Source organism: Camellia sinensis, chromosome 3, assembly GCF_055761805.1.
Source record: "Camellia sinensis isolate YWXY chromosome 3, ASM5576180v1, whole genome shotgun sequence".
Taxonomy (NCBI): Eukaryota; Viridiplantae; Streptophyta; class Magnoliopsida; order Ericales; family Theaceae; genus Camellia; species Camellia sinensis.
The window spans coordinates 228,352,843-228,374,307 of NC_138963.1; the positions used below are offsets into that span (position 1 = coordinate 228,352,843).

A 21,465-nucleotide genomic window follows, 5' to 3' on the forward strand; every position below is an offset into this window, starting at 1 on the left:
TGTTTGCTTTCTTTATTAAGAACGATTGATAAGAAATAATATCTAAAAGGAAAAAGGTGAAGTGGTAAACATGGGAACCAGTGTTAATTTCTTACCCAAACCACATGATCATTATTTAAAACAATATTTTTATTAATTTAAGTCTAAATATTTCATATTTATTAGATATATTGAATATCTAAGTGTGTAAATATATTTTCTATGTAATTAAAAAAATGTGATGGAATCTTTACGATTCATGATTTGATTCGATTCGCGATTCGAATCCCGATTTGACAAGTATGAATTAGAGTATTTAAAAAGATTAAATCAAATTTTAATAGACGGACTTTCTAGGAGATTTCTCACTCAATGCCATGGCTGGAGAATAGGCTACTTTTGGTGCTTCATAGTTGGGTAACGGTGTCGGCAGATCCGGATGTGTTGGCCTTTATAGATTTTGTGGATGATTTGACTGTTTAGTTTTGGCCATTGAAGGGCTCTATTTTTGTATGCTTTTGCACCACACCTTGATGCTTTCTAATAAAATATGATTTTATTTATCAAAAAAAAAAAACCAAAAAGATCATCAAATCAGATCTAATAAGACCCAATAGATTCTTAACCCTTTTTCTTTTATCTTTTTTTTTTTTTAATTTTTTATTTTTACTCGAAAAGATGTCAAAATATATCATTGAAGGATGTTTAAGGCTAAAGTAACATGTGCTTATGATTTATCTAATGTTATTTTGATGAACTAAATATGGTTTCATATGACATGGGTGGTCAGCTTAGTCAAATCCAACACTTCCACAACTGTTCTAGCTTCTTTTTTTTTTCAAACAAGAAGACACCCCTTTTAAAGTGTCTTATGTTTTAAAGGGTTCTCACTTACTTTTTCTTCTTATTCTACTCTATTTAGGCTTTTTTTATCCATTTTTTGAATGTCAAAGAGAAAATATTTCATAAATTTTAAATATTTTTATGGTTGGTAGGATTTGAATCCACATCTCTTGCTATGGAAGCAATGTCCCAATTAGACTGTGTAATCATGTTCTTATAATCATCATCATCATTTTTGTCGAATCTCATAATTCTCAATTCAATTTGATTCGCGATTCTCAAAATTTCGACTTCAATTCATGATATGATCTTTGATTTGACAACTATGTTTGCCTCTGTCATATACAAGCCCCTGCCATAACTGTCTCTATTTTTGGAAACCCACATTCAAACATCCTATACCCATCTCCACTCTACATTCTATTCTCTTTCTCACCACCAATCCCAAACTACCCCTTAGTTACTACACCATCTATTATACGACAGACCACCATAACCACCACCATTAACAAAACTCCAAGCCTCATCAAGTTCCAATTCTTGATCCTTCATTAGATTTCATAGAGGTGAGGCATAAAATTTCTTCTGTTCAAATTACAATTTTTTATTTTCCCCTCATTTTCTGGTTTCTTCTTTGATTATTAAACTAATTGCATGGACCTTGGAAGCTGGTAAAAACATGGGTACATTTTATATATATTGATATTTTTTTTATTAAGTACAAATTATATATTAAAAGAGATAAAAAACCAAGGGGTGAAATCCATATCCAAAAATGAATGCTTTGAATAGAGACAGAGAAAGGGAGGGAGTGATGAAGGTTTAATTAGGATAAATAAATGAGGAAAAGCAAACAACACACAAATTGAAACTATAAAAGCCAATACTATACTGTTAAATTTGTCAAACTCATCATGGCAGATATTATGCAAACTGCTTGAATCCTCAGATTAGTGGGGAATCTGTCGACTGATTTGACTGATAAGATAAGCTTGATTATACTGTGTTGTCCTTCAAATCAACAAAGAACTGTTTCTGGGGGACTAGTTGCTACAACCATCCAACATTCTTGGACAAAGGTAATGAAAAGACATGAACAAAACTTCCTTGGCAAGTACTGAGAAAACCTTAGGAGTAACTATATGCAAACATAGGCACTTCATATTGTTAAAGAGAAGTAAATCACCATGTCATGCCAATATTCAAAGAAACAGATAAAGGCTCGTGACAAGGTTGGGAAGAAAAACTAACCTGAAGAGAAGCTCTTGCAGCAGAAATCTCCTGTCTGAGTATATGGACATCCTGTGAAAGTTTCTCCTCAGTAGTGGCAAGCCTCACCTTTTCTTCCCTGGACTTCAGAATGAACAGCACAAGACTCTTTCGAAGCTCGACAACTTCTTGGTACATATTTGCTTCATCTGCAGATATCTGGGCAAGTTCCTGAAGCTTTGTTCCCCTGTCTTTTTCCTGAGATAGGAAATCATCAATTTCCTTCTTTTTTCTAGTTAAAGCTTCATTGTGTAGCTCCATCTGAGAAAGGCCTGACTGCAGGTTATCATACTTTGTATCTACACTTGACTGCACCTCCTGAAAGCTAGAGACAACATCAGCAATTCTTTTCTCAACTGTTTTGATGTTATGATCAGTTTCAGTTATTTCCACTTCCTTTTCTTTCACTAAAACAAGCAATTTCTCCAGTTCGTCTCTCAACATCTCTTTTCTCTTACAAAGAAGTTCTCTTTCTCTCCTATCATCCTCCACTGAATGTTCAATGGAATCACTCAACACCAATCTTGCTGAAATTATTAAATGTGATTCAATTTCCAGCTCCATCTTCTTCAACTCTAAGTCTTCGGTTAATGAAAGCCATGCATCCAGCTCTTTTCCAGATGCCACTTCCGCATTTTTTAGGACTAGGTCTGAATCATTAGCAGCATCCTGGAAAAAGAAAATATACTTAAAAAGGTCTGATGACAAAAAATCAATTTCAATCCGACCATAAGTGGAAATCGATGTCAAAGTGGACAAAAGGGTATGACAATTTCATGAAAGGAACAACAAAACATACTTCATCAGAAAAAACAATGAGTTTTCCCAGCATTTTCATGTTTTTAATGCAACAATTTCCCCAATACACCAACAATTGCATTCAAGATGTTATTTTTAAGAAGCAAAAACACTTTTCTTTTCTTAGTTCACTTTCCTTGTTCTGAATTATATCATATTACAAAGACTGCTGATGCTTTTGAAATAGTTCCAGATTTTGTGTAGACAAGCTGAAATTCTGCCTGAAAATCTAATTCTGATTCGTCTTTTTTTAATAATTAGGAACTCTGCTCTTTAATAGCAATAAACCCCCCGTACTAAATCCCAGTGACTTCTGACGTGACAAGATAAGAAGGTAAAATCATTTAATCATAAGCTTCACCACTAATCATACTAAATAACCCTGCCAACTTGAAAATAGAACACTATTGACTTAACTTACCCAGCTCAATTAAGTATTAACCGCACTGCACATACTTTAGATTTGTTTACAAAATTAAACCCATTAATATATTAAATGTTCACATAAAAAAATTCAAAAGCTTATTTTCAATTTTATCTCAAAGCTGTTCATTAAGATTTTTGTTTCATTTGCAGTAGGGCAACCACCAATTTACGCACCAAGTCATCACATGAAATTGACATTAATTAGTCAATGGTTGTCAAGTGCAATATCTCATTTAATCAAAAACCACTATGATTCGAGCAAATTCAAGAAAATAGAGACCGATATGACTATGTCACTATATATATATATTAAGAAACAGTTTTGCATTAACTAAAAATCAACAATAGCTTTGATTCAGACAAAATTAGAGACAACAGACAAATTCCAATTAGGCCTTCCAACAAAAGGTTTTGGCTAGTCAACACTCCTCAGTATGATGATGCACCCTAATAACAAGATGCCATACCTAAGCAGCATGGGCATGGGTATGGGCGCGGACACGGACACGGACACGAGACACTGTGATTTTAAAAAATATGATACAAACATGGCAGGAATACAACCAAAATAAATTATTAATAAAAATAATGAAAAACTAAAACTAATTCAATATGAAAAATAATGAAAAGCATGTAAGTTTCACAATGAATAGCCAAATAGATCATCCATAAAAAATGGGAGGCTATGTCAAATCAAGGTGTGCGCGCTATATGCCTAGTTATGACCCAAAGTGGTCTTGGTTACAAAACAAAATGGCATTGACTATGACTCGTGGGGATAGCCTGGTCTTGGTCTTGATTATGAGACAAAGGGGGTGTTATACTAATTGTCTCATAACCAAGACCACTTTGGGTCATAACGGGGTATATAGTACACGCAACACACCTTTTTAGGTATGTACCATAGAATTGGCAATAAAATATACATAAATTACAAGTCAAAGAAGTAAAACATTGCAATCTAAAAAAATCATCATCCAACATTCATCAAAAGCACAAAAAAAATAAAAATAAATAAAAAGTTCCACAAAGCTTCAAGTAGACTTAACTTCGACCAAGTCATCTTCACCATCAAGTGAGGGGTTTGCAACCTCATCATCCTAACTTCAACCAAGTCTAGTGGAGATCATTGAGAGGAATCGAATCAGAAGTTACTCTATCAAGATCGATTTGGGGGGAGCTTTTTGGGCTATGCAAGTTTTGCGAAAGGTTTGGAGATGGCGCAAGGATCGATCCTTTTTCAGCAAGTATATCAGCAGTTCCACAGTATTCTGTCTTCAGAAATACAGCAACAAGGGTGGTGTCTTTGTCGAGTTGTCCAAATGGGAGGCTGGGGTACGGAAAAGTAATATTATTATTCCGGCTGGGGTTGATGGTCAAGGGTGGATGGCTGTGGCCAAGATGTTTGAAAGAATTATTCATGGAGATTTTAGGGTTAAGGACGATGGGGAAAGAAAGCACCGAAGTGACCATGATTTATCATGGACTCGCAGAGGCGTCACAAGAGTGAATATGTCTGTTCAGCAGAACACAAAAGCAAACAGAGGAGCTTCACACGCCGATGTGCTCAACTCTAAAATAGATTTCTTGGGAGGCAGTAGCTCTATTCTAGAGATGCGCAAGGTGGTGGTTTGCACCAGAACTGATTTCTTCGATGAGTGGGCTCAAATTGAGAAGGAGCTCAGTCGAATCTTTTAAAACTAATATTTCTCTGAGGTCTTTTCAATTGAACAGAGCTCTGTTTGTCGCAAAAAGCGTTGAGGAGGCTGATTAATCTGGTGGTCAGGGATGGTGTTTCTCTGATAAGAGCATTGCAGTGAGTTTGGACAGCTCTCTGTTTGTGATTTACCTTTTAGTCTCTGGAACAATACGGTTTGTGAATGGATTGGGACGAAGTGTGGAGGGCTGGTAGAGGTGGACAATAGAACCAGGTCTTTCGGAAATCTCTGAGGCAAGATTGAAAGTCAAAGGTCTGGGTAATGGGTTCTTACCTGTGACTATTGAAGTTCAAGTGGAAGGCATTTCTGTTGTTGTTCGTTTAAAGGCATTAACAAAGTCTATTGGAAGATGGGAGGGTCACCAGCAATGGAGTTTCCAACCAGTTTCAAGCGACTCCAGTAACGGAGATAGGGGAGGGAGAAGTCAGAATGGTGGACTGAACGAGGTGGATGACGGCCACGAAGGAAGCGTATGAGACAAAAGGGGCAATCAATTGTAGTGTTTGATTAAATTTGGGCCTGGCCAAACTATGGGCCCAGCCCACGATTTGGTTATTTCAAATAATCATATTAATTTTGGTATACAGGATAAGGGGGACCCAAATGATTTTCAAAGCATTAAGGATTGCGGCCTAGTTCTTAATAATGGCCCAAATGTGTTTTGTTGTTTTAAGGAAAGGGGCCCAGGTTTTATGGAAGATTTTAGGGTTTTTTATTCCAACCCGATGGAGGTTTCGGGGTTGGGTTTAAGTAAGAAGGACAACCCGATTCTTTTGGCCTCACGGGTTAAAGATTCTCAATCAGTCGGTGTCCAAGGGCCTCGCAAAACTTCTGCGACAGAGGAGAGGAGTAGAATCCCCTCTTCTGACGCATCAGAACCAGACAATTGTGCTCATCCTAGGCAGTCGGTCATTCGCAAAGTCCTTAGCACACAGGAAGCACAGCCAGGGTTGACCGATATCGTGGATAGATCATGTTGAGATTTTCAGAGATTACCTGTTGTGGCTGAGGACTTGATGGAAGCTTTGGAAAAACTGGTTCAGGACTTGGAAGAGGATCGTTTTGAACCGCATGAGGTATTGCAAGCTCTGGATGAGTATGGATCATCCGAGAGTTCAGATTCACAATCTGAAGGGAAAAGCATAGAGGATGAGCCAGCTGACCAGGATTGGGATCTCAATAATCTTTTCAATGCTGATTGTACTGCTGATGGTGACGATATCGAGAAGATTTCCGACTCTCTAAATCAGGTCAGTCCTTCATTTAACCAAGTTTTATCATCTTCATCTTCGCTTCAGGGGGTACAAGCCATTCCAAATTCTTCTATTTCTGGGGAAGGGGCTTCGGATGGGGTTTCATTGTTTCATTCTTCAAGACTGATTTGTTCTGTTCCTCCGATTTCATCAGGTGATGTTCATGAACAAGGGGTTACCTTTGATATATCTCAAGGGCCATTGTGAATAACACTACTGTTGTGTCTGAGTCTTTGCAAGCTAATATTACTAAAGGTCAAGTGGATGACAATCAAGGAGGGATCTCAGGAAGTCATGTTGACAAGGGGGGACAGGTTTCTAGTAACGGGGTTGAAGAAACGGAGGGTTGGTTTAAGAATTAAGTAAATATAAGACTTGCCCAATTGAGGAGGAGGGGCCTCATTTTTTGCGGTTACTTCAAGTTATGGGATTGTCACTAGTTAAAATCACGGGGACTTCTAGATCACTTAGTCAGAATATTAGGTTCATAAGGGAGAAAGATGGTAGAAAGGTAGGAGAGAGTAGCAAAAAAGGGACAAGGGAACTTAGGAATTTAGCAAGTTCGGTTAATTATGAGAGGCGTCGGGAGGTATTTAGGGGTGAACAGGTTTCCCAATGAAGATTATTAGTTGCAATGTCAGGGGGTTGGGCGCTCGGAGAAAGAGGGGTGTTATTAAGGATTTGCTAAGGAGTCATCAACCGGACATAGTTGTTTTCAGGAATCTAAAGTAGAAGTGTGTAATAGGAGGTTCATGAAGAGTCTTTGGGGAGTTAGATATAGGAGTTGGGCTTGCTTGCCTTCAGTTGGTAGATCTGGGGGCATTTTGGTGACGTGGGATGAGAAAGTTGTTTCTTAGTGTGAAACTATAGTTTGGGGGAGGTTTCACTATCGGTTAGGTTTAAAAATCTTGACAACTCAGAGTGGTGGCTGACAGAGGTTTATGGTCAAGGTTTTAAAAAGCGGCCGCAACCGTTACGTAATGCCGTTACGTAACAGTTTTGGCGGTTACCGCCACCCATTACGGCCGCTTTTGCAGTGTGATTGAGATTCATAGGTGTGTCGGCCGTAGCGACTGCCGTAGCGGTCGTAACAATGCCGTAACAGCCGTAATGGCCTGTTACACACCGTTACGTAACGGTTCCAAACTGTTTCTTTCGAGAAAACACACAAAAAAAGGCTGAAAATGGGAGAAGAGGCATAGGGAGAAGAGGGAAGATAAAGAGAGAAAATAGAGGAGCAAGAGATAGAGAGAGAGAAGAGAGAAGATGAAGAACATGCTATTGATTTGTTGAATTGAAGCTGTAAGACCTATGCTATTTTATTCAGCTGCTATCACTCAACCATTTTGTTTGTGTGTGTCTATCTATATATTGTTTGAAAATAATAATAATAATAATAAGTGTGGTCATTATCTATTTGGCTTGGTTAAAATATGTATAAATATATATATATATATAGGCTCTTATTTATTCTCTTACTTTTGTCATTGTTTATCTTATATATAATAGTTAGTGATTGATTTTTTATATAATATAAAGTCATTAATTATTAAAATAAAATGTAAAAAACTCAGTTTAAAGTGATTCAAAAATATTAAATATATTAGATCATACTTAAAAATTTACAAAAATTGATCAATATTTATTTGTAACCCAATAAATATGATCATGGAAAAAAAATATGCGTATTGGTAAGTTTTTTTCAAATTGTGCGAAAAATAAAAAAATTCACGATTTCGGTTACTGCAACCGTTACGCTACGGCCTTTACACCCTGCAACCGCGCCACCGTTACGGCGACCGCAACCGCTTTTCAGAACCTTCCTAACAGACCGTCTAGGAGGCAAGATTTGTGGGAGGAACTATATGGGTTATCTGGGCTGTGTTCTCCTCATTAGTGTTTAGGGGGAGATTTTAATGTGGTTAGAAGGAGCTCAGAGAAACTCAATGGAATTAGAACTACTAGGGGCATGAGGGACTTTGATTCGTTTATCACAAATTATGAGTTGGTGGATCCTCCTTTGTACAATACTCGATTTACATGGTCTAATTTGCAAGAAAATTTGGTGTGTTGGAGACTGGATAGATTTTTATACTCCTTGGGATGGAAAGGTTTTTTCCCCAATTTAAGGTAGGAGTCTCTACCGAGATTCATGTTAGATCATCCTATTATGATCGAAAGTCACCCATTAAAGTGGGACCCGATGTCTTTTAGATTTGAAAGCATGTGGTTGGAGCACCCATCTTTTAAAAAAAAGTTTGAGGAATGGTGGGCCAATGCTAGTTGTTATGGATGTGAGGGTTTTAAGTTTATGAAAAAGTTGAAGGTGGTCAAGGAGAATGTGAAGTGTTGGAATAGGGAGGTTTTTGGAAACTTGGAGCTTTCAAAGAAGGAGATGACGTGCAGAATCGAAGAGTTAGATGCATTGGAGGTGCAGGGGGGTTTAGCTGAGACCTTTAGGAGGGAGCGATCTCAGTTGAGATTAAAATTGGAAGAGTTGGTTTTTAGCGAGCAAATTTCTTGGTCTCAAAAAGCAAAGGTTAAATGGTTGAAAGAAGGGAATGTGAATTCAAAAAAATTTCACAAGGTAGCAGATGGGAAAAGAAAGAAGAAGTTCATCAAGAGATTAGAAGTATGCTCTGGGGTAGTGTAGACGTGCCCGAACATCACGGCTCCGCGCGCGAATTGGCGCAAGATCCGTTTTGTTCATTAGCTACTACAGTTCGGACTCAATGTCACGATTCTGAATCTAATCTTGCAAAATGCAATACAAGACCGATAAATCACCAAAGAGTCTAAATCCGGCAAATCGTTTTGAAAAACTGATTTTTATAAAGAAGTGTCAAACATGGACTGCTTTGCCAGATACAGAGTCGCCACCTAAATGTTTTATTTTTGGAGAAATTTAGGAAACCCTGACTGGTTGCCTAAGGCCACGTGTCCGTCATCACCAAAGTTGCCTTGGTTCGGGAACTTAGGTACGAGAGGGGAAGGTCATGCAATGAGCACCCCCGCTCGCTCGATCAAAGATCGACCTTTATTCACATGATATCTTGTTTTTGAAAACACATGCGTTCTTATTCCAGTTATTAGCTTAGAATTACTACGTGATGCGCACAACACACAATTATAGACTAGATCGCCTTAGTTGGAACAAAACATCTCCTGTTTTTTTGTTTGAAAATGGTTTGATGGTGCTACTCGTAAGTAGGCTAAGACGTGGATTTGCCACCCTCAAGTGGGCTTAGAAAACATGATTTCGCCACTCTCAAGTGGGCTTAAAACTCTCATTTCAATGAATTGTTCCAATTTAAGTAATCCAACCTTCACCCACAGGCATTCAGGCAGTTTAACACATAAGCAGTTAGTCTCATGGCAAGTATGCTGTCATGTTAACACTCACACTCATGCAAGATGCTAAAGTATAAAAGCTTACCAAGTACTCCGAGCCAAAACAATAGCTAGTTAGTAATCAATGCATGATCCTAGCTATGTTAAGATGGCTAATGCAACATATGCAAAATGCAATTAGAAATAAGCTCGGCTATTCTAAAATGGCATGTGAAATGCGACAATTGATACATGTATTCAACTTGGAATTGAAATACGATGCAGTTAGTATGATGCGTTGAGCCTGGTGCATGCAAAACAAATGAATGATGCACGCATGCAAGCATACGGATGCTAATTGAAGTATGCCCTAAAACTAACCACTGAAAGCAGATAAGTAAAAGGGTGAGAGACGTGAGGTTGGAAGACATTCACACACTCACACACACTTATTACAAAATTCACCCTCTCGACGGAGGGTCCGAATAAATAATACAAATCAACTAATTAATTAACTACCCTAGCTAATTAATTATTACATAACTCTTAACTAATTTAAACAAATTAACTAAGCTATGAAACTAAAGAGGCCGCCGCAGCTTCGCCTCGGAATGATTGAATGATGCACGCTCGATCGCCTCGCTCGGAAACCCGTTGCCATGCCACATGTTGCCTCTGTTTGCACTGTTTTGCATCTCTGAAAACTGCGCAAGTCCCAAGGATGCTTCAAAACCACTCCCTGAGCACTGTGAGATGTCACCGGCCAAAATATAGGGACATCGGCCATGTGGAATTGGTCATCGACCATTTGTGAGGATCTCGGTTAACAATGTTTAGTCGATCGGCACTGAAGATGGCCGGCCGGCCATATCTTCCTGCAGAACGCTGTTTTGCTGCAGCAGAGGACAAACAGAGCATGGCAATGCATTTTCAAAGCAATATGTGCACAAACACCCTCCCTATCATGAGCTCAAGGGAGTGTAGTGCTCGACCCTCGGGCCATCGATCACGCATGTCGATGCATGATGGCCAAAGGAACCAAGTGTGCGATTCAATATGGAATGAATGCACAAAAACACATGAATGCCTAGAACTCTATCATGTTGGATCAAGAGTATCGACGACCGAGAATTGAGGCACGTTTCGTCACTTCAAGTACGTAAACGTCCCTCAGTCCTCATGTTTGGTTTGACACCCAAAACCAAACATAATGTAATGTATGCAACAATGGAAAAGCTATGTAATGCATCATAAGCATGCCAAATGCAATATGACTCAAACATGTACACAAGGCTAAAGTAACAAGCATGCCAAATGCAATGCGACCTAAACAAGTATGTGATAAAATGCAAGCTAACAGGCATGCAAAATGCAACCATAATCCTACGAACATGCATGGCATGCAAAGATAGACAAGCATACGAGCATGATGTAAAGTAGCAACTTTGAAAAACATGGCAAATGGACTTAAGCTAAAGACGAACAGACCTCAGCCATGCCCAAAATCAGTGGCCAAAATGCCAAGAAATGATGGAAATGAAGCATGAAAAAGGCATGGCAAACATGCATGCCAATTGCCCAAGGACTAAAGCATAAAGATGCAACTCTTAAGCACACCTAAAGAGTGACAAGCATAGATGTATGATAATACTACATGCTCTGAAATGATGTGAGGCGTGATGCCAAATCAACAAATCAAAGCGAGTATGACATGCAAGAAAGCTCAAGGCTTAAGGCTAGCCAAGGAGCTTGTACCATGGCCATAACAAACAAGCCTTAAAGGGCCAAGGTGACTTAAAATAGTCCCAAGGCAGACCAAAACAAGGTTAGAACGTGCATGAAATGAGGCCAAAACATGTTAGAAAGGTGAGCACAAAACATGACGCATACAAGGCCAACAAGGATGATTGTACTACATCTATCAAAACCAAACATGGCATGACTTGACCAATGAAAAACAGAGATATGGCATGTCAAAATAGGCCCAAAAAACCCACTTAGATGGCATCCCAAAGACCTAATCATGGAGGCATGCACAATGACCTAACCTTGAGGCACAAAACATCAACCTCCCAATGCATGGAAAAGATGATAAATGCAAGTGTATGGCTACACTACGTGGACTGAAATCACATATGGAATGATGCCAAATCATGAAAATGGTCCAAGTAATGCATGCTAATGACTTGGACACTTAAAGCTAACAAGCTAGAATGTATGGTAGATATACAAAGCATTGTATATATGATCAAAACAACACCAAACATAGCTTAAACATGGCAAAACATGACTAAAAGTTCCTTTGAGTTGAGCCAAAATATGCAAGCATGATGGTCCAAATGCATGGTGCATATTAAGGCAAATGAGAGGATTGCAAGGCAAGTATATGATGCATGCAAGAAGCCATTAAACCAACCTAGAACAGAGGTATATCATGACCAAATGACACCAAATAATTGCTGAAATGAAGCCAAAACATGCTAAGCAAACATCTTACCATTATGAGCCAATAACACAAGCATATGAGACACAAGGAGAGAGGGGTGTCCTCCTATACAAGACTCTAAAACTACCTTTCCACCACTGAAAATCCTCTGGATTTCAATGGTAGAAAGGTCATGCAAAGGCAAGAACAAAGGCCAAAAGAGGTGGCTCAAAACAAGACCTAAGAGAGGGTAGAAAACCCCCAACCAAAAAGTGACCTTAAACAATCATCTTAAGCACACAAAAACAGAACTTTTTTTAGTTTATAGTTAAGCTTAAAACAATATACAAATAGGTCTAAAGGCTTAAGCCAAAATAGGGAAACAAAAGGTTAGTTGCTCACCCTTAAAGAACACCTTCAAGAACACAACTCCAGCCACTCCCTTGGATCAAAACCAGCCCAAGAACTCTAAAACCAACTTCCTAGTGCCTCAGCAACCAAAGGAAGGTGTTTTACTAGGTGCTATAGTGCAAAAGTATGAACAAAATACACTTTTAAGGCACCAACACACACACAAATATAGAGAGAGAGGGATATATGAACTCTATATCTATTTTGCTGACCCTCTAGAAAGGGAGGGGAGGCTCCCCTCTTATAGGAAATCAAATTCAAAGCTTCTTAGAGAAGCTAAGTTTTGGTTCAAATCCCTCCATACATGTGTATGGAGGGGAGAGTCTGTGCTCAACAGCTAGCACAGCTGGCATGCACAATGCCTGAAAAAGGCAGAGAAAAGGCCTCAGCCAGAAAATATGGTCGATCGACCAAAACAAGTGCCGACCGACCAACAAAAGTGCCGACCAGCCAACATTTATGGCCGATGGCAAGGAAACAAGGCCGATGGCGTGTGGAGATGGCCAACAAGCCACCCTCTTCCCTCAGAAGCAAAGCCACAAGTCCTTGGTCCACAACCAAGCACAAAAACAGACAAGTTGAGAGATCCTAAGGCAAGGCACGCAGCCGAGACCTTCGGGAACTCAAAACGAACACGAACATGGATGATTATTGAGTGTTCAAACGATGACGTCCAAGTCTTGAGGACGGTCAAAAATGGGGTGTCTACAGGTAGTGGTGGAACGGGAGAATCACATTGTCACTCAAATTTATGACTTTTATTCTAAGCTTTATTCGAAGGAGGAGATGAATAGACCGAGATTGAAGGACTTGAATGGGGATCTATTGATCAAACAGTTGCATCATGACTTGAAAGGCCATTTGATGAAACGGAAATTTGGGAGGTAGTTTCGATCGTGAGAGAGACAAAGCCCTAGGTCCGAACGGTTTTTCCATGACTGTCTTTCAGGATTGTTGGGAGGTGGTGAAAAAGGATTTGTTGGGAGTTTTTTCGAAATTTCATGAGTCGGGGGTTGTTAATTTGAGCTCAAATGCTACATTCATTTGTTTAATTCCTAAGAGAGTGAATGCAGTAAGAGTTGGAGATTTTAGACCCATCAGTTTGGTCACATCACTTTATAAGATTTTGGGGAAGGTTTTATCAAAGAGGCTAAGAATTTTCATTGGAGGAGACTGTGTCGATGGCGCAAGGGGCTTTTGTGAAAGGAAGACAAATCCTAGATGTAGCCTTAGTGGCAAATGAAGTAGTGAAGGAATATAGAAGTCTAGAGAATGAGGGAATTATTTATAAGGAGGACTTCGAGAAAGTATATGATTACGTGGATTGGCAATTTTTGGATTTTGTAATGGAGAAGAAGGGTTACGATGGGCGGTGGAGATCTTGGATTAGGGAATGTTTGTCGACGTGCAATATATCTGTGTTAGTTAATGGTAGACCAGGGGAGTGTTTTAGGGTTTCGCGAGGATTACGACAAGGGGACCAATCATCTCTTTTTCTCTTTATTTTGGTGGCAAATGTACTGGGAAGGATGGTTGATCGAGCTAGAGAAGTAGGTCTTTTTGCGGGATTGGAGGTGGGGGTAGATAGAGTTAGTGTCACACATTTATAGTATACAGATGATACCATATTTTTCTCAACAGGGAATGAGAGCTAAATAGTTAATCTTTATTCGATTTTGAGACTTTTCGGGGTAATCTCTGGGCTTAAGGTTAATTTGGAGAAAAGTAGTGTGGTGGGCATTAATATGCAACAAGACTTGCTTCAGAACAGGGCGGCTCTTTTAGGATGTCGTATAGAGGCACTCCCGTTTAAGTATTTAGGTCTTCCATAGGGGGGTAATCCTAGATGTAAAGCTTTTTGGAATCCAGTTGTAGACAAGATTGGTAAGAGATTGGAAGGATGGAATAACGCTTTATTGTCACACAAGGGCAGATACACCTTAGTTAAGTCAATTTTGAGTGGTATTCCTATTTATTTCTTATCTTTGCTCAAGATACCAGTTAAGGTGGCAAAGACATTAGAAAAGTTGATGAGGGATTTTCTTTGGGAGGGTAAGGATGAGGAGAAGAAGAATCACCTGATGAGTTGGGATTTAGTCTCGTTGTCTAAAGAAAAGGGGAGGGGGGGGGGTTTGGTTATTGGTAACATTTTGGCTAGGAACGTGGCCCTTCTTGGCAAATGGTTATGGAGATTTCCACTTGAGAGTGATTCACTATGACATTTGGTTATTAGAAGCAAGTATGGGACTCAAGACAATGGTAGGGATTCACGGGTGGTTCTGAGGGGTAATTGTCGTGCTCCTTGAAAATCCATTTCGCATATTTACACATGTTGGTCTCGTCATCTTTCTGTAAGGGTGGGCAATGGGGAACTTGTTTGTTTTTGAGAGGATGTTTAGTTGGGCCAATCTTCTTTTGCTTATGATTTTCCACATCTCTATAGTGTGGCTCGGTCTCATAACTCTTCTATAGCTTCCATGGCTTGTTCACATTTGGCTCCAATTTCCTGCAATTTTGATTTTTCTAGAAATCTTAATGATAGGGAGGCATCACAGTTGGCGTCTTTGCTGTCCAGAATTGATAATTTCTCTTTGGCTCCTCTTTTAGAGGATAAGAGGGTTTGGACTCTCCATTAATTTGGGATATTTTCTTATAAGTCTTTTTCTGATAAACTCATCGATACTCCACATGTTTCTCTATTTCCTTTTTTGCAAAAGAATATGGAAAGCTTGTGCTCCTCTTAAGGTGAAGGTGTTCATGTGGGCCTTGGTTCATGGAGGCATTTTGACAAATGATACATTGCAGAAACAAAGACCTAATCGCTTTCTAAATCCTCAGTGGTACATTATGTGTTGTAAGAATAGGGAATCCGTGGATCATTTATTTTTGCATTGCTCAGTTGCTTCGACTCTATGGCACAAATTGTTTTTGTTGGGGAATGTTATGTGGGCAGCTCCGCAAAGGAGTACGCATATGCTCCAAGTTAACTTTCACGCTTTCGGAGGATCAAAGAGAGCCAAAGTGCTATGGTCTTGTGCGATCTTTGCAACTTTTTGGATTCTATGGCTGGAAAGAAATGCGTGGGTGTTTGAAGATAAGTCCCGACAGATAGACTATTTGTGGGATAGTGTTTGCCATTTAACTTCTTTTTGGGTTTCGGGGAATCCTCTTTTTAAAGAAGTCCCACTTTTTTTGTTAGTTAGAGATTGGTTGGCAATGTGTGATATGTAAGCCTTTGCTTTAAGAGATTTTTGTTAGGCTTGTGTTTTGTGTTTTCCCTTTTCTTTTGTAAGAGGATGCCTTATCCTTGCTTACTTTTTGATTTATCAATAAAGTTCTTTGTTGTTGATCCCAAAAAAAAAAAAGTGAATTTTTGTTTTTGTTTTTTATTAACTTTTTCCCTCTTTGTTTCCATATATTTTATTATGACCCCAAATCAAATTTTGAATTATTAAATAAATAAATAAATAACAGACCACAAATGTGTCCTAAAGCATGTCAAACACAGGACACGTTTCATGCAATGTCCAACGCATGTCCTGGTGTATTTGTGTCTGGCACGTGTTTGCCACTACCACAACACCCACTTTGGCGTGTTAGTGCTTCCTAGTGTCATACAAATGTTCACTGTCACTGTTTTTTTAATTCTTTTTGCATGCTTAAAACATTGATGCTAGCTTTCCTCTTAAACCTTCCACCAGACCACAAATTATACTTCGAGCCATCACTGCTTTGCCCACTCACCATGGACCTAGGAATTTTTTAAGGCTTCTTTCACATTTGAGACCAGAACCAAATGGCATGGTTCTAAGTAATTTGATACCCCTGGAGTTTTATTGGGTGGGATCAATTTCACAATCTTTCCACTTTCTAATATGATTTTTATACATTTTATAGAAGCCCAAGGTTTTGAAAAGAAACTGTTACCATTACGTCATGGTATAGGTCACCTCCGCTACCCATTACAATTTAAATTATGTTACCCTAGTGTTTGGGACTTACCATGGATGGCATATAATACATTTCAAATCATAGTTGAGACCAAGCAATCCTCTATGGAATATTTTCATAACAAGTTGAAGCATATAATGATAGACATTTCTCAAAAAGTTGTCATATCATATGTTGGCTTCAAGCACAATCATAAATCAACTGCATAAATCAAGTTACAAAATCATGCTCCAATATCTAGTTACTAACCTCAATAGTTTACCCAAGTTGCATAGGTGTTCACTTCTTGGAGAGTTACTCTTCTTTACTTGGTCCTACAAAATATGTTAAGGTCTTTGAACCACTTTCCATTTAATCCCCTTTTCATGTTTGCATTCACAAAGGCTAATTTCCATTAGGCTTAAGCTAAATCAAGGCCCAATGCCTAATTTCTTAATGTATTAAACATAATCCCAATTGAATGTCATTATTCTCATTGTAGTCCTCCAACCAAATGATGCCTTAAGCCACAAATCGACACCAAACTTCATCATATCTTCTAAAATCTTAACTAATTGAAAATGTACTTAATTAAACAATCTCCTTTAAAGATTAACAAACTCTCAAGTTTCCCACATGAATTAGGAGTTACTCATCAAAATTAAACTAACCAACTGAATAAAGAGATAAATCAAAATTTCAACTCATGTGAGTGGCCTCCAAATCTTCTAATCATCATTGCAAATCACAAAATTCTTGGAATTGAAAAAGATATAAAAACTGGAATGTCATACCATCTCATCCCCTATCATACAAACCCATGCCCGAAGAGAGAAAAAACACATACACAGACATATTGTTAGAAATAAAGAAAAGAGAGAATGTGAAAAGAAAATAAAAAGAGTAATATGAACCCCATTCATTTCTCTTGACTTTCAACAACAATGCAAGGGTCATACAACAAAGGAAACTCACCGGGAGGTGAAAACCCATTGCCTCAAACCACAGCCATTGACTACAAACTCCACCTGCATTGCCTCCACTCACCTACTCTCACGACTCACCTTTTTCTTATCTCTCCAATTTTTCCTCCGATTACATCACCACAGCCCTTCCAGACATTCCTTTATGAGAAACTAGAATGATTATAAATCCCCAATTATTTGTAACCCCCCCCCCCCCCCCCCCCCCCCCGCCTTTTTTGTGATCAACAAATACCTGCCAGCTCATTTTGCCATTATTCTTTTAATTTTCCTAAATGATGAGTTTGACACATATACTTTGAGAGGAGTTGCTGGGACAGGAAATGAAATGATAATAATAAATGATTAATGGTAAAACTAATGATATGGTGCACATTAAGTGTTCTTCATGTCATGATAGTCAAATATAGGTGGTTTGAATTTTGAAGAAAAAGATGCTACTGTTGCATCATCAATGGGGTCATGCTGTCTGGTGAGTTGCTTGAACAAACAACACCAAAAAAAAGGGATCAAATGAATGAAAAAAGTTGGCCGAAGATTTCAATTTTTTCTTCTCAACCTCAAATCTGTTTCACACGAGGCATCAGAGATGATCTTCATCATCTTCTTCTTGACTTTATATTTCTTCGTAACGGTTGCATTTTCTAGAACTATGTTTTTAAGTTTTACTGGCTCTTCGTCTTCTATATGCAAAGAGGAAGCAATCAGTAATGTGACAATAAACCTTAGGGAACAGATATAATTTCCAAAACCAAAAATCTCTGTGGAGATCCATGTCATTTACCCTATAAAAATTAGTAAATATAATGGACCATATTAAAAATTAAATAAAACTTACCAAAAGCCATTTACAACCCCAAACCCAATAAATATGATTATGAAATAAAACCATTTAAACAATGGCATTATGCTTGTAGAGGTGTGTAAGGATAAGAAAGAGGTGTGCATCGTAGCAAGTTTGGTTGGATGCATGGATATCACTGGTGTTAAGCTCTTCAATTTATACCTTACCTTATTAACTGTATTCTGTTCAAATTTTGTTTTCCTCAATGTGTGCCTTGCATATAATATAAGAGTTGGAATAGGATATACTTTATTGCAAAGGAAAAACAGATGCAACAAATGTGGGAAAATGGAAATTTAAATCAACAAAGAGCCCAAACAAACACAGTGAGTGTAAGGATATAGCACTCACCATGGCAAAGTTTTTGAGGAGATAAGCACATTCCTCCTCAGCAGCAATTTGCTGCTCCAGAACCTCCTGCATCTTAGAATCAACAGCATCACAGTCCGCTTCAGCAAGTCTGAGGTCAATGGCCAAGCGTTCCTTGTCCTTCTCTGCGGATGCAAGGCTCTCACTAAGACAGTCGGCGGTCTCAAAATCTTCGGCCTCGCAGGCTTCCTCCAGCTCCTTCTCAAGTTGTCTGTACCTGGTGGATGCAAGATTTACAGTCTCGGCAGCTTTTCTTCTCCTCCTTGTGGAATCCTTCCGTGCGGCAGATACAGAAGCGACCAGGTCCCGAACATGACTGAGCTTCTGAGAGATCTGGGCCCTAATTTGTTCAGACCTCGATTCAATTGACGCGTTACTACTATTACTACTACTACTAGTAGTGTTTACTTGGTCGTCGTCTCTTGCTTGATCATGATCCATGGACAAAACCCTAGGCGTATGTGTAGGCGCAGGAGGAGGATGTGCATCTGAGACCAAATTATCATCATCATCATCATCAATATCATCATCATCACTTGCTGCGGTAGAATGGGAATAGTCAACTTGTTTACAAGTGGTGTCTGAAAAATCGCTCTCTACTGTGGTGTTCGGTGTCGCAGTCCCCGGTTGAGAGTCAGAAATAGGGCAGCGGGAGGCTTCTTCTTGTTGTTGGTGTTGTCGTTGTGGAGCAGATGCAGATCCATCTGATTCCGATTCCGATTTGGCAGTGAATGATAAAGATGGTGGTGGTGGAAGCTCCGATTCCGAGTATCGAACATGGGCATGCTGCGAAGGAGGAGGAGGAGAAGGCCGATCATCGGGAATTGGGGCGTCTCTACCATATCCGATCCTCAAACCACCTCTCTTTTTCTTTCTGGTGGAAAACTGTCGAGATATTACTGATGACGATGAGGGAACAACCTCCCTGTTGCTTCTTCTTGTTGTAGTTGTAGTAGTAGTAATAGTAGTAGTAGTGGTAGGGAGAGGGGGATGATAGGGTTGGGCTTGAATTTGAGGGCTTATTAATTGGTTTTGGAGGGGAGTGATGAGCGTAAGATCAGAGAATAGGTTCTCGTCAAGGGGCTGGGATGTTGACGAGGACGATCCTGCCAAAGTATTATCGGATGGAGAAGGTTGTTCCTGTTCCTGTTCCTGTTCCTGTTCCTGTTGCTCTTGTTCTTGTTCTTGCAGCTGTAGCTGCTGATGCTGATGATTATGAACATGAACGTGATCATCATCAGCCATCTGGGAAGGGGGGTTAAAAAGGACCATCCCTTCGAATAGAGAATCCATTTCATCTATCTGTCCTTCCTCCGAAGCCATCCCCCCTTCTCTATTTCTATTTCTATTTCTATTCTCCGCCGACCTTTGTGTGAAATGGAAGAGTCTCTCTCGATCGATCGATCGACCCACAGGCTACAAGCACTTGCTAAGCTTTTATCTGGACGTCAACTCAAATGAAATCACCACCACCACCGCAACCCAGCAGGCAGAAGGCCGCCGCGCCAGGCTGGACGCCCGATCTTTCAAGGCTGCAAATCAACCGAGTTATTCACGCAACAATGATTCATCTCATTAAAAATATCACTACTAATAGTACTAATACATTAAAAAGGTAAAAAAAAAAAATACAACTCTAAGATCAAAACATCACATCATTAATGGTGAGACTCACTGCCATCTAATTAGTGGGAGCACTAATTAGTGCTCTCAAGTATTTTTCTTATTCACGAACACGTTAAGGTTCGATTTGACTCGACTTGACTCATTTAGTAAATAAGTTGAGTTCGAATTCAAAAATTAAGTTTGTTTAGTAAACGAGCCGAGTTCGGAGTCGCACGAATTCGGTCCGTTAAATTCCATTCGTTTATCTTTATTTAAATTATATAATAAATATATTATTTATATATTAAATAATATATAAATATATATAAATAATATTTTTAAAAAAATTATCAAGCCGAACTTAAGTTTCATTAATGTTAACGAGTCGAGCTGAGTTTCAGTCCAGTTTCTTATCGAGCTGAGCTCGAACTCAATAAACGAGCTCGATAAGTAAACAAGCCGAGTTCGAGCTTAGTAAAACTCGGCTCGGCTCGATTCGTTTGTAATCCCACCAATTCCTAAATATCTTTACACGTTATTAATGGTTAATTTATTTAAAGAGTCAACTTATTGACAGTATTTCTCATGGTGGATCAAAATTTTTATTAAATTTGAATAAAAATTTGAGTAAAAAATTAATTTGACATCAAGTAAGAGGTTTTTGAAGTTTTATCAAAACACCGGTTGATCGGGTGAACGAGCAGATTGACCAGCCAATGTAAATTTTTTATAAATTTCTGTTTTTAGGTGATCATCCAGGGGACAACCAGACGAATGTCTGGCCAATCAATGTAAATTTTTCACAAATTTTTGCCTTGAGGTGGTCATCCGAGGGACATCCGAGGATATTCAGTTGTGAAAATCCAACGGCTATGAACAGTAATTTGATTAAAAGCACCTCCATTCTCAATCTGATGAAAATTTTGAGAAATCCTAAATTTGATAAAAGATTTCATAAAAAAAAATGTTTGAGATCTCAAATGTTTTATCAAATGTTCTACCAAATATCTCACATGGAGATGGGACCCTTTATATAAGATATTTGATAGAATATTTGATAAAATATTTGGGGTCTCCAAGATTACTCTTTGGTGAATCATTGGAGCAGCAAAAAATAATTTTTTTTTATCAAATTTAAATTTAATAAAATATTTAGTGAATCATTAAACATGTGAATCATTGGAGATGGTCTAAGATCTAATCACCTACCATACGACGTTCTCCCTTTGTCATCAAATCAAAAATTAGTGAAACTTGTATTTTATTTTATTTTATTTTTTGA

The 21,465-nt window shown here is 38.7% G+C and overlaps 1 protein-coding gene across 1 annotated transcript in view; it reads right to left on the bottom strand.

Annotated features, from left to right (window-relative positions):
• LOC114269302 (neurofilament light protein) overlaps positions 1 to 20,152 on the bottom strand; it is a 34,203-nt gene extending 14,051 nt beyond the window's left edge. Inside the window, exons 1-2 of the mRNA XM_028210597.2 lie at positions 18,561 to 20,152; positions 2,074 to 2,760 (exon numbers count right to left, since the gene is read on the bottom strand). Coding sequence (XP_028066398.2) covers positions 2,074 to 2,760; positions 18,561 to 19,901 — 2,028 coding nt within the window. The 5' untranslated portion in view covers positions 19,902 to 20,152. The remainder of the gene's footprint in view (positions 1 to 2,073; positions 2,761 to 18,560) is intronic.
• Between the last annotated feature and the right edge of the window lie 1,313 nt (positions 20,153 to 21,465).